The 16,803-nt window shown below is 34.6% G+C and overlaps 1 protein-coding gene across 6 annotated transcripts; it reads right to left on the bottom strand.

Annotated features, from left to right (window-relative positions):
- Positions 1-548: 548 nt before the first annotated feature.
- Positions 549-14,726, bottom strand: LOC128989685 (uncharacterized). Of its 6 annotated transcripts, none has more exons than XM_054411675.1 (5): positions 14,520-14,726; positions 13,026-13,107; positions 8,447-8,568; positions 4,809-4,913; positions 549-801 (listed from the first exon to the last, which is right to left on the bottom strand). In XM_054411675.1, the coding sequence occupies exons 2-5, from the start codon at positions 13,081-13,083 to the stop codon at positions 703-705; spliced, it is 384 nt and encodes a 127-aa protein (XP_054267650.1). In that variant the 5' UTR covers positions 13,084-13,107; positions 14,520-14,726; the 3' UTR covers positions 549-702. The 6 variants fall into 6 exon arrangements, with proteins under 6 accessions (XP_054267650.1, XP_054267651.1, XP_054267654.1 ...); XM_054411676.1 differs by lacking the exon at positions 13,026-13,107 and adding an exon at positions 12,647-12,717; XM_054411679.1 differs by having other exon boundaries at positions 8,447-8,588; positions 14,520-14,724.
- Between the last annotated feature and the right edge of the window lie 2,077 nt (positions 14,727-16,803).

Raw genomic sequence — 16,803 nt, 5'->3', positions numbered from 1 at the left:
GCCTAGTGTGACACGCTTGTCACGTTTGCCCCCACCCAAGATGCAGCTTCCTTCCACTCATTTCGAACTTACCACCAAGTGGAAAGGGATAAGTTGTCATCATTTATCTTTAAATATAACTTTTACCCTTATTTTTTTTCCTTTTTTTTCATCACTTAATGGTTGGGGGAAATTATTTCAACTAATTAAATAAAGATATAAAATAACTAAACAGCAGAGTAGGAGTTAACTCACTAATTATTGATATCACCCAGCCATCATCGGGTCCACTCGGCTCCGCTACGAATACTTGGTAGGTTCCAGAAACATGCACCAGTTTACACCAGTGTGACATGTTTGACATTCTGAGAGACTGATTTCTTGGAATCAGCTACTTCCACTCTTTTTCTTCACCATCGCAAAGATTTTTGCTCAAATAAAAAGTAAATTAGATTATTACAGTGACTTATATAAGTATAAGGAGTAAAGTATCATTATTTTCCTCCAATATTTTGCGATGAAGGCAAGTGCTTACAGTACAGAAAGGAAAATAAAGGCCGACACAATAATGTGATGTATAAACTTTAATAAAATAATATAATGCAACATAATTGATACAAAAATTGTTCTCTACTTATAATTATGTGAATACCTGTATTAAAAAAAATAAAGTTTAGAATTCGATAACAATGTATACAATTTATATTTGAACTTGTGTCATGATTATGCAGCTATCATTTTCTGCAGTTCCCCTTTCCCATAAAGGTCCTTGACTTCAGTGCCTCCACCAATGAATTTTCCTTTCAAAAAGACTCTGGGGACCTAAATAAGAAACATTCATGTAAAAATTGTAACAAAAACTGCTATCTCATTCATTCAAACTCATCCTTCACTCATTTTCTATTCAAATTATCACTGCTCTAGTGTGAATATTCTAATCTAAATCTGAGCCAATCTAAAACTGGGGAGTTTAAATTGGTGCATTCCTAGCTTACTGAATTATTACAAACTACTATCAAATGGCTGTTCGGATTATACTCTGTTTGATGGAACCTGTGTCCTGGCCCTCCATTTACTTGGAGACTGTTAATATTAACTATTAACAGCTATTTCATTAAAAAGTAGTGAAAAATGATCCATATAGTCACAGCCACCTCTTATACAAGGCCGCGGCGAGCAAAAAGTGGCAACGTCGCATCCGTATATTGGCGCGCGGTCGTCTTACGATTACAGTGAATGGAGGAGTCATGTACCGACGTACTTATTCGCGTTTCTACTACCCTTGATCATTAGTAATGACATCGAAATTGCTACTGCATCATGCCAGATAGATGTGTTGTGCCTGGGTGCAAGAGTAATTATGAAAGCTCGATTAAAACTGAAGGATACACACAGTTTTTAAGATTCCAAGTGATCCGGTGCGTAAGCAACAGTGGATTCGTGCTATTCCTAGGTCAGATTGGACACCTTCAAACAATTCTCGTGTCTGCGTGAAACATTTTCACAAAGATGACCTTAGTTTTGTGGAAAAATACAAGAATAAAGATAGTGATTGGTGCAAATATAGACGCGAGAAGACAGTTTTAGGTGAGAATGCCGTACCTAGACTTTTTCCCAATTTATTTTGTATTTTTGATACACGAAAAATTACAAAGAGAAAGACTCCTGAAGAAAGGAGACAAGAGGAAGGTAACAGGATAAAGAAGAGTCAACAGGATTAAGAAATTGGACTAGCAAAAGAAAACGAAGTCGGGGACTTTACTTCATTTAACAACTAAGGCTGTATATTAGACATAATAAATATATAATACAGTCTAATCTTGATATAACGAATTCCTTGATATAACGAATTTTTTTTAATCCCCTAGAACTCTCCATAAGACACAATGTATATTTTACCTCTACATAACGAACAAACCATAAGAACGACCTTGATTTAACGAATTTTTTGTGATTTCGGCTAAAATAGGACACCTCAATATAACGAATTTATCATTGTCAGAACCTCTACATTACGAATTTAACCTCTGCATAACGAATTGTCTACGTCTTTCCCTCGATATAACAAATCCCCCACCCAATTATTGTTTTGGGAAAATCTGTTTCTTTATCAAATGAAATGGAAAGGTCACGTCATCGTTTGCGCAAACATTCGTCTGCTCCGTTTTACATCCTTGTCTGCTGTCGCTGCGCGCGCTATGTTGCAACTGAAAACTGATTTCATTCACTGAGGGAGGACTGATGACGACGTAATGTTTAGGTAGTAACCTGTGATTGGGCGATATGGGATAGCTATTGTGAATTGTACAATTTTTGGATAAAGAGAAAAGAAAGAATATAAAAACAAAACCAAAGAGAAAGAATAGCAACATCGTTATTTTAACATTCCTTTTACGAGTGTTTTTATTATCCTTAAGTTGGCTATGATTATACACTTTTATAATGACTTATCTAATAATTCATTGTTTTCAATATGATTTGTTTCAACTAGCAACACCTATAGTTGATGATTATTATTGACATTCCTCTGTTGTGATAAATCAGTACTGTACTGTAAGTAGCCTACCGGCCTATCACGAGCAATAGCTTACAAAACTTTCTACTGTTTTGTTTTGTCCTTTACATGGTTTATGACTACGCAATACAGTGTTTGGCTAGGTTTTAGGAGGGTTAGTTCAAGCTGTGATTTTAAACTTCCAGTTTTTAACCTGTACCACTTAAGGTCAATGCCATTGTCATGATTGCGCAATATTCAAGATCCCTCCCCTTTAATATGCCGGATAATTTAGGTTCTACTGTACAATGTAAACACTGTACTGTAAAGTATTGTAGCCTATGCTACTTTAATTGTATTTCAATGAGGTCGAATCCCGACCTATATTGACCGACGCTGGTTCTGAACCTCAACTTACGAAATTCCTGCAAACCTAACCTCTATATAACGAACCTCGTTTTAACGAAATCCTTGATATAACGAATATTCAGTTCGGTCCCTTCAGATTCGTTATACTGAGGTTGGACTGTAATATTAAATTGACGTGTATTATTAGCGTCATTTTGCACATTATAATTAATGTGGAAAGCCATATGAAGGCCTAGCTTCTGAGATTGTTTCCACAATGGTACGTATTGCTAAATAATTATTCAAAGAAATAAAATTATTCAGTCAGTAGGCCTTCAAACAAGAAAACTTAAAATTTTGTCGTAGCTATCTACTTATGATTCGTCAGGTAGGCTAAAACAATAATATGAATATTTAAAATTGAAAATAATTTTACTTAAACGATCCAAGACATTTTTTAAATTTTACTCTTTCATTTGTAATTGGAAGTTGTACAAGACATTTTCACGTTCATTGCAATTATTACAATACCATAAATAGGCCTACAAGCAAACAAACATTATGTTTGTATTTTAGTAGAAAAATCACTATCATATGCCATTTAAATATCTTTCATTCATTCTATAGAGCAGTGAAAACAGCAAAACTCTCATTTAGGTTATAGCCTAGCGCAAGTGAAGACGGACCCAGAAGGGGTGTGATTGCGGCGTTGCCAGTTCGAGCATCGCGGCCATGTATTAGAGGTGGCTGTGATATAGTCCAGTCATGTTAAGGTTTTAGCTGGAAATAACTCCCTAAGTGATGAAACTTTGTACATGTGTAGTACTAGTACCCAGTAATAACATATCAAAAATCAAGATTCGTGCATGCTGTGATATTTTCAAATCTTCTTCAAACAAAAGTTAAAGAAGACACAAAAATACATCTTTTACTCATTTACATGTTCACTCTATCTCTAGTTGAAATTAATATTTCAAAAAAACATTAATTTTGTTTGATATATATATTTATATGTGTGTGTGTCCGTAAACACGATAACTTGAGTAATGTTTGTCCGATTTTGATTACATTTGGCTTAAAGGTGGTACAGCGGAATAACCTTGAATGAGTTCTGCGAACCAGCATGACGGACCATGGCAACAGGGTTTAATGGGGGCTTTTATGGGGTAAAAATTGGGTTTTCTCATTTTTTTACTCACAAAAGACTAAATTTCCCAATATCTCGTAGGCTTATTGGTTGTGGAGAATATTAAAAAAACTGTAAATTTAAAATCCTTATGTTATTCTTATAAAGAATATTGTAAACTATTGCAGTTTGCTTGTTTATTGATATATTTTGATCAAACTTGGTAAATTTATTAATTTTATACTGAGCTATTAATATTCTACTAAAAACACACTTTATTACCCTCCACGTGGCAGCAAACCTAGGTACTCGTTAAACCTTATGTATTTTAAATAGATTTAATTGAAAATCATTTAAATTTAATTATAGGGCAAACATGTAAATGAGTAAAAGATGTATTTGTGTGTGTTCTTTAAAACTTTTGTTTGAACAAGATTTATATATTTCCAATGATAAGTGAAATATGGGCAAAAAAGTGAAAATCGACCATTTTCCATTTTACAAGATGTCAGCCATAGCACAAGTTTTCAATCAAATAAATAGAATCCTCCATGTTAACCTTATGGGAGAAAAACCAACTTTGACGGAAGATCCTAGTAAAGATTTGATAAAATGAAAACCACTTTGCAAAACTACAAATCAGGGTCATTTTATGACATCTTTAATAATCAAAATCGGTCTAAAAATAAGGGAGGAGTTCTGTTCACAAAAATTGGCTTAGCGATTTATATAGGCTATAGGCCTATAGACAATGGGGTCCAGATTAATGACAGACTATAAAGTCAACTATTACTTTTAGAAGTATTTATGAAGCAAAAGAATTTTAATTGGAAATACAACAAAATGTAGTTTTTGCCTTACCGATCTTGCTCCTGTCATTTCCCCAAGCACGTCTTGCACTTCACCTCCATCGTCTCGCTCATCCAACTCAATCACTGTGTATTTCAGTTTAAGTTTGTCAAACACCTGGAAAAGCAATGGATACGTCAAAACATTAAACTTTGTTTGTTTGTTTACCATTTAATCTTACTAATATTATAAATGTGAAAGTTTGTGCGTTTGTTTGTATGAAGTTCAATCACACATTAACTACTGGATGGATTGGGCTGAAATTTGACATGATTATAAATAGCTAACATTCCCGATTAACATATAGTCATATTCTTATCTCAAAAATCGTTTCGGGCTCCACCCCAGTGGCTCTGTGGTTCCCCATGTTAGCCTTATGAGTATTCATATTTAAAGGGAATAAAAGAATTTAGTCAGCTGTTTCAGCTTAAACAGTTGGTTCTATGGTATGCAAAAACATTAAAAGTTATAAGATTTATCAACATGGTGCAGCACTATTACTTTTTTTGCTCATTTGTGATATTTTGCGAATCTTTAACAATTTATTTTTCTCTATTGTTTATGTGAAGTGTTAGAATATTATGGCTATGGTAGATGTGTAATACTATAGTGTATAGTAAATTTAAAGAAGCAAATTTTATCAAATTGTGTCCTCCCACATTGCGAATGCAAAGCTCGAGTATAGCTGCAATAAGCATTTATACTTATATGCCAATCCCGTACGAAGGACGGGTACTCTGCTAGTATTTTATATAATTCACTCTAGTTCTCTTAACACACACTGACTTTGAAACACAATCACACACATGTGACACATGTGGGGCCTAGAGGTTATTTCTCCGTTTAGTAGACTAAAACAAATGTTTGTTCCAGTGTGATTCATTACCTTAAACATTGTACTTCTATGATAAACAATTGCATTACAAGTCTTTTCAGGCAAAAAAATTCAGGAAATTTGTTTGATTAATTGATATATAATGTAATGAAGAACTAAATAAATCCTAAACATGAGATAGGAATGGTGTGAATTGTGCATATTTGATAATGAGGCAACAAAATAGAAGAATAATAAAAACATCAAGTATGTTAAAAAAATTTGAATAAGGTACGTAATAGAGCATCCATTGCAATATGCAGAAAACTTTTAAAAGTACTACAAAAGCAATTAGTAGTGAGGTTTTACGGTTAAAAGCCCTGAAAGGGTTCACATACCATGACATAGCTACCATGTTATGTTTGTCATGTCTACTATAGTAAGTATGACATGTTTACTATAGTACATATGACATACCTAACATGCTATATATGACATGTCTACTATGGTAACTATGACATGTTTACTATAGTAAGTATGACATACCTAGCTTGCTATGTATGACACCTCTTCCATGTCTATCGCGGTTAGTACACACTACAGTAGTTGGCCGTGTACTGGCCAGTATCCTCTGTTGAGTTTTCTGGCAACGAGTCGCGCGACCAGCCTTCACGACCGCTATATTTAGCATGCAGTGTTTGTCAACTCTTGTATGCACTCACAGTGCACTGTCGGTTTATTTTCAATCGTGGTAATATTGTGTGTGTACCGATAAGAACAATTACCCACACCGATGTGTTTAATTACGTGGCCTTGTATCTAATTAAGTGTTTTTCAAGCACAACATTGTTCTAGCTTGTTAGTAAGAATGATTATCACGATTCACGGAAATATTGGCGCAGGTAAAAGTAAATATGGACAGTATCTTAGTAAAACACTATAGTCTTTTGGTTACAATGTGATTTATTTTCCAGAACCTGTTGAGGATTGGGTTAATTGTAATGGAGAAAATTTATTAAAATTATACGACAAAGAAAGATGGTCTTTTGCATTCCAAATAAACGCTTTAACCGACATGAGACATGTGGAAACAAAGGCAATAGAGTTCTCAAAAGCAAACCATGTTGTAATAATGGAACGTTCTTCGTTTAGTGTAATTAACATATTTTCAGAGTATTTGAGCAGCAATGTACTCCACAAAGCGGAAAAAGCTATTTTGGACAATATCAAAGATAAAACAATTGATTTATTGAAAGAGCATAAAGACACTTTGACTCTGTATTTAAGAACAGATCCTCAAACTTGTATGCAAAGAGTTATTGGTAGAAGTAGGAATGAGGAGAAAAAAAAATAATCATGCAATACCTAATTGATTTAAATGATTTGCATGAGAAACATTTCACTTTAAATAATTTTAACAAACAGCTGTGAATAATGGATGGAACTTTGTATGAATTGAGCCTAGGAGTATTTGGGTTGATTTATGAAACTAACTAAATCCGATGAAACCAATGTTCTCTTTATTATGGTATGTTCTCTTAATTGTGTATGTAGTGTAGTATTATATTATGTTATTCAGGAATAAATATACTCGTTATTTAAAAAAAAAAAAAAAACTAACTTAATTTTTTAGTAGTTGTGTTGATTTATTAAACTGACTAAATCCGATGAAACCAATGTTCTCTTTATTATGGTATGTCCTCTTAATTGTGTATGTAGTGTAGTATGATATTATGTTATTCAGGAATAAATATACTCGTTATTTAAAAAAAAAAAACTAACTTAATTTTTCAGTAGTTGTGTTGATTTATTAAACTGACTAAATCCGATGAAACCAATGTTCTCTTTAATAATGGTATGTTCTCTTAATTGTGAATGTAGTGTAGTATGATATTATGTTATTCAGGAATAAATATACTTGTTATTTAAAAAAAAAAAACTGTCTTAATTTATTCACCATCTTTTACATGATTTTCTTTACAATCCCCGAAAGGGGTGAATACTGAATATAGGCATGCACTGTGGATGTGATACTCCCTGGTGTGGATTAACGTCCGCACGGGTGAGTACTACCACTATCCGCAGTACTATCCTGATAATTAGACCAATTCGTAATTACCAAGGCAAAATGTGGTTCGGATTCCACTATAAACTAAAGGTCCCTTAGTTTCCATTAGCTGTATGGGCTATTAATTAACAGCTGTGTATAAGGAATGTCGGCCTTAGTCACTAACAAGACTACAAGATCGCGCCACTCATCCTACACTCATCTCCATTCATACTTGGCTTAAAATACCTACTTTGTATGGTCGCCATTTCATAGAACATTATTAACAGTATTTAGTTCTATATTTTTCTACAAAATATTTTTCTACAAAAAAAGGTCATCTTCGTAAAAATGTTTCACACATACGCGAGATTTGTTTCAAGGTGTCCAATCTGACCAAGGAATAGCAGGACGCCATTGTTGTTTACGCGGCGGATCACTTGGAATCCTAAAACACTGGCATGCTGTAATAACAAGTTCAATGCCATTACTAATGATTAAAGTTAGTAAAACCGCAAATAAGTAAGTCGGTACGCAACTCCTCCATTCACTGGAATGGTAAGACAACTGTGCGCCAAGACTCAGATGCAACAATGCCAGTTTTCGCTCGCCGTGGCCTTGTGTACTAGAGAAGGCTATGCTACAAGCCTATGAATATGATTATAACTAATCATACGCTGTAGATTGAAGCTAGTTTTGCTTAGTTTGTGTTGTGTTCTAACGTTATACTCTATGAACACCAGCTAGAGATAGAGAAATATAAAAATACATATGATTCTGCATACTAACCTCTTTGGCCATGCGACAGTAAGGACAATATGACTTGGAGAAAATGACCACAGTATCACTGCTGATCTTGGTGTTGACAAACTCTGCGACTGGACCACTCATGTTGACTGCTCGGCTACCACCTAAACCCATCAAACTACGACTGAAAATCAAACACATTTACTGTAACTGTAGCTGCCAATTGATAAGGTTTATGTTTACACATCTTACGTTTAATTTAGTAAGTTTTTGTTTTATCTTAAAGATTCATCACCACTACTTCTCTGTCTCTACTTTTTGCCATTTTCGTCCTGAAAGGAAAAGTGTCTAAAAGTAATAATAATGTAAGTTCAGTAAAGCTACACAAACTCGGCACACAAAAACCAATTAGTCCAGATTTCTTGGCAAACCCATAAAGAATTCTGCATAGGTTGCACAGAAAACTACACCATGGGTGTTAATTTTAATTACAATGGCGGACTATTAAAACATGGTTGCTTTGATAACCAGTACATTGCCTGTATGTACCTACTGACGACAATCTAAAATAACATTCAAAGACGAAAACTACCTTCAATAATATGAAAAGCCTAAACAATTCACATCCAATGTGGTATATTCAATATTTACTTCCCTTCAAAACTAAGAATGAAAATTAATTTGAAAATTATTTGATTGTTTAAAATATGTTATGGAAAATTGAATGTAACAATCAATTCAATGTACCAATTCAGGTATTCTTGAAAGTGTAGGCCTATATAATTGAAGAAAGAAGTTTTTAATTGAATCTAAACCATCAGGAAATGCTAAAGCCACCTTTCTTAAACTTAATGTGAGCTACAGAAACATAAACTGCATAATAACCACAAAAGAAGACGGTAACTTAATTAAAACTTACGGTCAACTGACGTTGTATTAATAGTCAAAGTGAATAACTAACTAAATAAACTCTACAAAAACTTGTCTTTTATTTACAGGAAGGAAAAATAAATCAAAAATGAAGAAAATACACGCTTACAAATACACACTGAGGGTCACACATATCAAGAGCGCAAAACACAGAAGCCCTAGAATATGCCAGCCAACACCATCTGCTCAAGGCAGACTGGGAAAAACTGTTGCGAGTTCCAATTAAGACAATCAGCTTAATGCAAAGATTTTACACACAAACTAGAAACAAAATGGCTGCAAACTTGAAAAGTGGAAAACTGTGTATTTTATGTAATTTTTTCATAGGCTGTAACTCCTAAACGAGTGGGTTTATAAAAAAAAGTCAAGAATGGCGGCTGAATTTCAAAAACTAAATTCATATTTTTAACTGCCACAAAAAATAAAGGAATGTCCCCCATTTAAAGTTTTTTCTAACTCTTACCGATTCCGATATCCCAACTTGAGTGGATCATCCTGTATAGGACCTTGTAATATATACAGTGTGATTGAAAAGTCCCGGAACGGTACTATTACAGATATTATAATAGACGGTTACTATTATAGATAAGGGAATGAAACTTGGTAAATCAATTATAGCCATAAATGTCTACTCTTTTAAGTTATTATTACTTTTTTATCCCTAAAGGAGGACGCCCACGAAGAGTCAGACAAATTTTTCAAATAGCAGCATAGGTCGACTTTGGTATCACATTTTAGGTCTCTGTTGGTAAACACAATGCCACAAACACGAACTCAAACGTACAATGGAGTCAAAAATGACAACTGTTCAAAGATTCTATTATAATACATGCAAATACTTCCGCGCCTGCTAGGAAGTCAGAAGAAAATCATAAACGTTAAGCGTAGGTCGATATGCACATCACACTGAAGGTCTTTATTAGCAGAATATAATGCTGCAATTTTGAGCTCAAATTAACAGCTAGGTAAAAAATGGCAGCCGTTCAAAGATTCAAAATGACAGATTCAAGAAATATTTGAATGGCTGCCATTTTTGACTAAGATGTCTGTTTGAGTTGGGGGTTGTGGCTATGTACTTTACAAGCAGAGACCTTTAATTTGATACCAAACTTGACCTATACTACTATTTGAGAATTTTGTCTTCTCCTCTTGGGCCATTCACCTTGAGAGGTAAAAAAAGTAATAATAGCTTGAGAGAGTAGACAATTATGGTTATTATTGATATGCCAAGTTTTATTACTTTATCTATAATGGTAAAAAATAAATTACACCCTTCCGGGATTTTTCAATTACACTGTATATGTGAGTAGGTGAGGATATATAGGGCTACTCATCTTGTGATCAGAGGGTTGTCAGTTCAATCCGTTTTAATGACAGTAGCTTTTAGATGGCTTGAAACTACAGGGTGGGAAAAAAACTATTTATTTTCTGCAGCGTACTGTTCAGCGACAGGTCGTCTGAGAGTGTTGGGGTTAGGCTCGTTGGAAAGCCTACACTATGCCATTATCTGTGGTCATAGAACATTGGTCACCTGAGCAACGTGCGTCTGTTATAGTCATTTCAAAAAAATTATGATTCAGTTATTGCAACACATCAGCATTTCCATGCATTCTTTAAATTAGGTCGACATGGAGAAGTTCCGTCGTGATTATTTGTATGGATTATCAACAAAATTAAACAGATTAATAAAAAATCTGTATGTATAAGAATTAAGATCAGACCTCATAATTTGTGTAAATGAGCAGTCAGAAATATTCAAAGCAGATGCTTGTTTTCGGACGGGCCTACAAGGGCTGCTTTCCAGCACAAACTCTTTCGAATGTTAGTTGTCTGGCGTCCCATCTGACTTTAGACTGCTTGTCAGCTTCTTTTTGAACGCAGAAGCCGTTGTTCTTAGTGACCCACCACATGATTGTGCTACTTGACGGAATCCACGTTGCCCTAGAATGCACGGAACTACTGCTGAGTTGCAATGACTGAACCATTACCTTGTAAATTCGAATCTACAACAAGCGCACATTGCTCAGGTGACCAATGTTCTACGACCACAGATAATGGCATAGTGTAGGCTTTCCAACGAGCCTAATCCCAACACTCTCAGACAACCTAACGCTGAACAATGCACTGCAGAAAATAAATTGTTTTTTTGCCGCACCCTGCCGCAAATTGTCCTAAACTATTAAGCTTTCAAGAAATTAATTAGCCAATCTGACTCCATCTCATCCATTCACCACTCAACCTTCTCCAATGTTATGGTGAACAAGTGTCAAGATTATCTAATATAATATAAATAATAACCAAAGTCTGCTACTCTATTTGGCATTAATTTGGATAATTAAAAAAATCCTGTTAGCAGAGTCATACAAAAAACCCTAAGTTCATAACCAACTTTTTAAAAGCTGTTTAGTTGTTATGTAAATTTACAACAAGTTGATGAACTAAGCTATTGAGAATGTAAAATTCGTTAAATAGACTGATAGTCGGTGGACTTGGGGTAAGAGGTCAGAAAGCTAAAATGTTCAACCACATGCATTCTACTCTACTTAAGATAACGAAGCATATTAACAATATACAGCAAAGTCTTGATTATCCAATCTTTGGTCATCCAACATCCGTCTTATACAACCTTCAGTGTTTTCCGACCCTCCCTGGAGACTTAGAGCACTTTGAATTTGCCTGGAGTTTCCATTTCACTCTACAACATAGAGTCAACTCTTTTGCTGACCCTCTCTCTACTCTGAAGAAATAAACTAGGCTTTAAGGACCTAAACCTGATAGTATTTTCTGATTTTTTAGCGTACTTTATGCCACACACTTCATTAACTCCTTTTACCTTTACATTTCTCTGCTTTATTAGCTTAGTGTCGCTTTGTCATAAATTTCACATCCAGTTATGAAAGGTGACAAATGGTGTCTGGGTCCGGAATCGTTATCACTTGGAATCTAATCAGCGTACTATATATTTGAAGGGAGGCACTATAACCACATGATACCCAGACAATTATTTGTGACTTACTAACTTATGTCAATTTGTGTTTGTGATAGCCTTGAAAAGAAACAAATCAAAGGCGTAAATGAAAAAACCTAAAAGGCTTGGATAGGTTAGACAAACTGTGAAGCTCAAGCGTGATAAATTTCAAGTGTTTTAATATGTGTGGGGTTTTTTATCAGTACTATCCAACCTCGATGTGACTGGTTTATGTCGGATAATCAAGACTCTAGGGAAAGATAAATTGTTGCATTCAAAAACTAATAATTTATTGGGATTAAAAGCAAATGAAAAGTTAGGGTATGCTGGGGCGGTCCACTCACCAATCAATAAAACTGATACTATCGGAAATAAAATAGGGTGAATGTGCATGACACAAAGTGCTGGATTCCACCTAAAAATTGTCATAAAACTAAATGCTAAGTTTGTCTTTCTAAAACTTATGAGGAGGTTAGTTAAGGTGTGGTCTGGGTGGGTATATTGACATGTATAGTCTAGGCCTATTAAATTATTTTGAGTTTTGTTTCAAAGTAGGTACATATTTTTATCTTTAAGGGTAAAACCTCAGTTTAAGACTAAATCAATCGTATGAATAATTTTCACAGTCTTATTTGATATTTTCTACATTCACTTATTTAACGAGTTAAAAAAATTAAATTGTAAAGAAACCATGCATAAGTTATCAAATATTTGTACACTTACTAAGTAAAAATCTTTTGTTCATGATTAAAAAATTGGCAGCTCTTGAAATCAGAACCATCCTTTTAATACCTCGCTACAAATCCTAGATCAGAAATAGACTGTTTAGACTCCTCTCTCAAGTTTTAAGGACAATATCTGGAAAATCTATATTTAATTCTATAATTTTTCAGTAATTATTTAACAATATAAGTTAATATTTTGTGAAATAAAATTGAAAGTAGATTTTATTTAGTCATAATTTGTTCAGTAAACAACAACAGTTCAACAAGTACGTACACAGTGCACTCTCGATTATCAGAGCCCTCGGGTTATCCGAGGTTGTTTTAGGCTTAAATATATCGATGGTTATATGCACAAACATTGTATGTCCAATTTTTTTCACTTTGACATTTTTATATATTTGAAAAGCTGTAGTCTGTAGTCGGTGGTGACGGGTAAATAATTTTTCCGTAATCGCGACTAAATCCTAGATATATCTCTCGCTAAAAAGAAACGTCATTATCGTCTACCACAATCGTGGCAAAATATTGAACATCTGCGGCCGCAGAGACATCGTCATCGTCACCCGCGAGGAAAGGTTCTCGTCGTTATCCGCGATCGCGGCAAAAGCGTAGGCCTAATCTTTCTATTTCGTGAGCGTGATCCTCACGGATATAAAGGCTTTTACTTTTAATTGTGCATTATTGTATTTAATACTGAGAAAATCGGCTCGAGCTTGATTTTCTGACTTTGTGCTTGATCTCTCAAGCTTGTAGTTCAGGCTCTGCTCGGCTCGAAAATCGACATTATAGGCCTAATATAAAAATCAACCATTTCCAAAGCAACCCGATTTTTAACCTATCTGATTTGGCCTGAAGCCCTTAGGTGAGTAACATTTTTTACCTGACTCGATGTAAACACATCTAAGGTGAGAAGTAAAAAAATCTAAAGGGCAGCCTCTTATTAGCTAGTGCCCTAGCCACCTAGGTTAATTTGCCGATTTGGTCGTAACAAAATTGTCAAGTTTATTTAGTTGAATCAACATAGAGGATCCTCTATGGTGTCACCCGCTGGGGGCTAGGAGGATTAACATTAATGTTTTATCTTCCTAGGCCAGAGGCCACATTGGTTATAAATACGACCCTATTATTACGCAACCAATTTTAACTGCGCCTTCACACAATCCACGAGGACAGTTAATGCAACCCGCATGACTGATGACGATTCTTTTACTTAAGTTGGTAGATAATTTAAATCGATAGTTTCTAATTATATATAAATTACTATATAGTAAGTTACTCTTGGTCACCCTTGTCGCAATAATTACCTCTAACTCTCACAACCCTATCAAGAGAATAATATCCATCAGAATCAAGCCAAATCTGTAGCTGTATAATTTGTATCAAGATTAATAATCTTAAGATTAAGTTATGTAGGCCTGCTGTGGTATCCTTGCACCTTCTGTTCTGTATCGATCATTGGTAACTTACTCATTGACTACAAATTATTCCTTACCTTTAAATGAGCTCTAGCCTATTTGACTTGGTTGCAGAAGAATGCTTATTCTTTTGGATCTAAATCAATGTTAGTTGCTTGTTTAACTTTCGAATTTTGCTTTCTTTTGAACTTCCACTTCGTTCTTGTTGCGTAATTTGATTTTACTGGTTAAGTAAGGTTGAGGTTAGTTACAAAGTGACAGGACAGGACAGGACAGCGGACAGCACTCAGAATACTGAGTCACTGAGTCAGTTTCAGTAGTGACCGGAGGGGCACACGGAAGATTTCTCAGGTGCCGTTTGACGTCACTAACTGCTGCATCTGAAGAAACAGACAATTTTATAATTTTCTATTATTTATTTAAACTGTCATAACCTAACCAAACGTGCTGATAATGGAAAAATCGAATAAAGATTTACTAATCTAAAAAATAGTTTTGTTCATAAAATAAAATTATAATTGCCTAAAATTCAATTTTATAATTTTTTAATTATAAAATTAAACTGTCATAACCTAACCAAACCAACCAAACTTGCTGATATGAAAAAAATGTTGGTGAAAAGTTAGTGCCGCCAGCGGGATTCGAACCCGTAACATTCAGATTATCAGCCCGCAACGTTATCCATTGCACCACCGAGGCCAATGGCTCTCAACCGTTTCGTTGCGGTATTGGTGTTCCCTCGAAGTGACGTCAGCAGTTAGTGACGTCAAACGGCACCTGAGAAATCTTCCGTGTGCCGTTTCGCAGTAGCGGCTACTAGTGAGTCAGTAGTACGGTCTGAGACTGACTGACTAAGTACAGAACGACAGAAGACAGAAGGCGTGACCTTTGCTTTGCTGTGACACTGACTGACAGTGACAGGTTGAAAGATCTACTATCTACTAAGTGAATGGTGTTATAGATAAAACATACTCCTTGAGGAGTATGTTTTATCTATGGCTTAATCTACGATTATAATCTTTAAAAAAGTTGTAATAAATATAGTTTCATGGTGCTGTGTGTATAGCCATAGATAGCCTACTGCATATAGACAATGAGGGTTGAATTGAAAGAGAAATAAACGGTATCAGAGCATTCTGACACATACTTTCTCCCATAAGTTTGTCAACAACCTTTGTCATGTGTAAGCGGTGAGAGTAATTATACGGAAACGGGATTTGTACAATTTTGTTCAGAGTTTAAAGGACTAGGTCTATAACATACTTAATTTTTATCAAAATTGTTTTGGCCATTTTTGGGAAATCCAATTTTTCCGTTATTTTATGGGGTTTTTATGGGAAAACAACATAATTTACAATTACTTTTGAACTGTAATTTTTATAGAAATGGGATTTGTACCATTTTGTTCAGAATATAAAGGACTATAACGTACTAAATTGTTATCAAAATCGTTCGGGCCATTTTTGGGAAAATCCCATTTCCCGTTATTTTATGTGGTTTTATGGAAAAATCTCCATTAAAAATCAACATTTCTAAAAAATAAAAAAAACTATCAAAATTGTAAGGACCATAACATACTATGTTAAATCAAAACTGGATTGTTTTCTAAAATCCTACTTTTTGTTATTTTATGGGAAAATAACATAATTTACAATAACTTTTTAACTGTATTTTTTACAGAAATGGGGTTTGTATACCATTTTGTTCAGAATTTATAAAGGGCTACAACATACTAATTTTTTATCAAAATCGTTCGGGCCATTTTTGAGAAAATCCGATTTTTACGTTTTTTATGGGTTTTAATGGGAAAATCCCCAATAAAAATCAAAATTTCAAAAAAATGAAAAAAAACTTTTGGAGATACTATGGATTAGAACCTACATAACAAATTTAATCGAAATCGAACCACAGGTGTCGTCCCTAGCTCTGTACACATCCATAGACACACAGACACACACACACACACACAGACATCACTTCGAAAACCACTTTTTTGGGTCCAGGGGGACCCAAAACGAATATATCCGCTCAAAACTCAAACTTCGAAACAATACTTTCTTCATATACTATGGTATAGGGGGAGAAATTAAAAAAACCGTTGGTAAAAAAAAAACATAAATAAACCGGAGTTTGAAACACGAGTTGCAAACAGAAATTGCAAACATCTCTAAAACACACATTTTTAGGCGAAACATTTCGCTGTTGCAAACAGTTTTTCAGTGTTTGCAACGTAAATTTTTGTTTCCACTTGAAGTCGGTAAAGATCAAAGGGAGCTGCAAACTCTTTGTTTGCAACACTAGTTTCGGTCAATATGAGCCGTTGAAACACGAAACAGAAACATTTCTCCGTCATCGCCTACG

Source organism: Macrosteles quadrilineatus, unplaced genomic scaffold (assembly GCF_028750875.1).
Source record: "Macrosteles quadrilineatus isolate MER2022 unplaced genomic scaffold, UCM_ALF_1.0 Scaffold_3__2_contigs__length_128488019, whole genome shotgun sequence".
Lineage (NCBI taxonomy): Eukaryota > Metazoa > Arthropoda > Insecta > Hemiptera > Cicadellidae > Macrosteles > Macrosteles quadrilineatus.
Note: the sequence above shows the minus strand (reverse complement) of the source record. Positions and strands in the feature narration are given on the sequence as shown.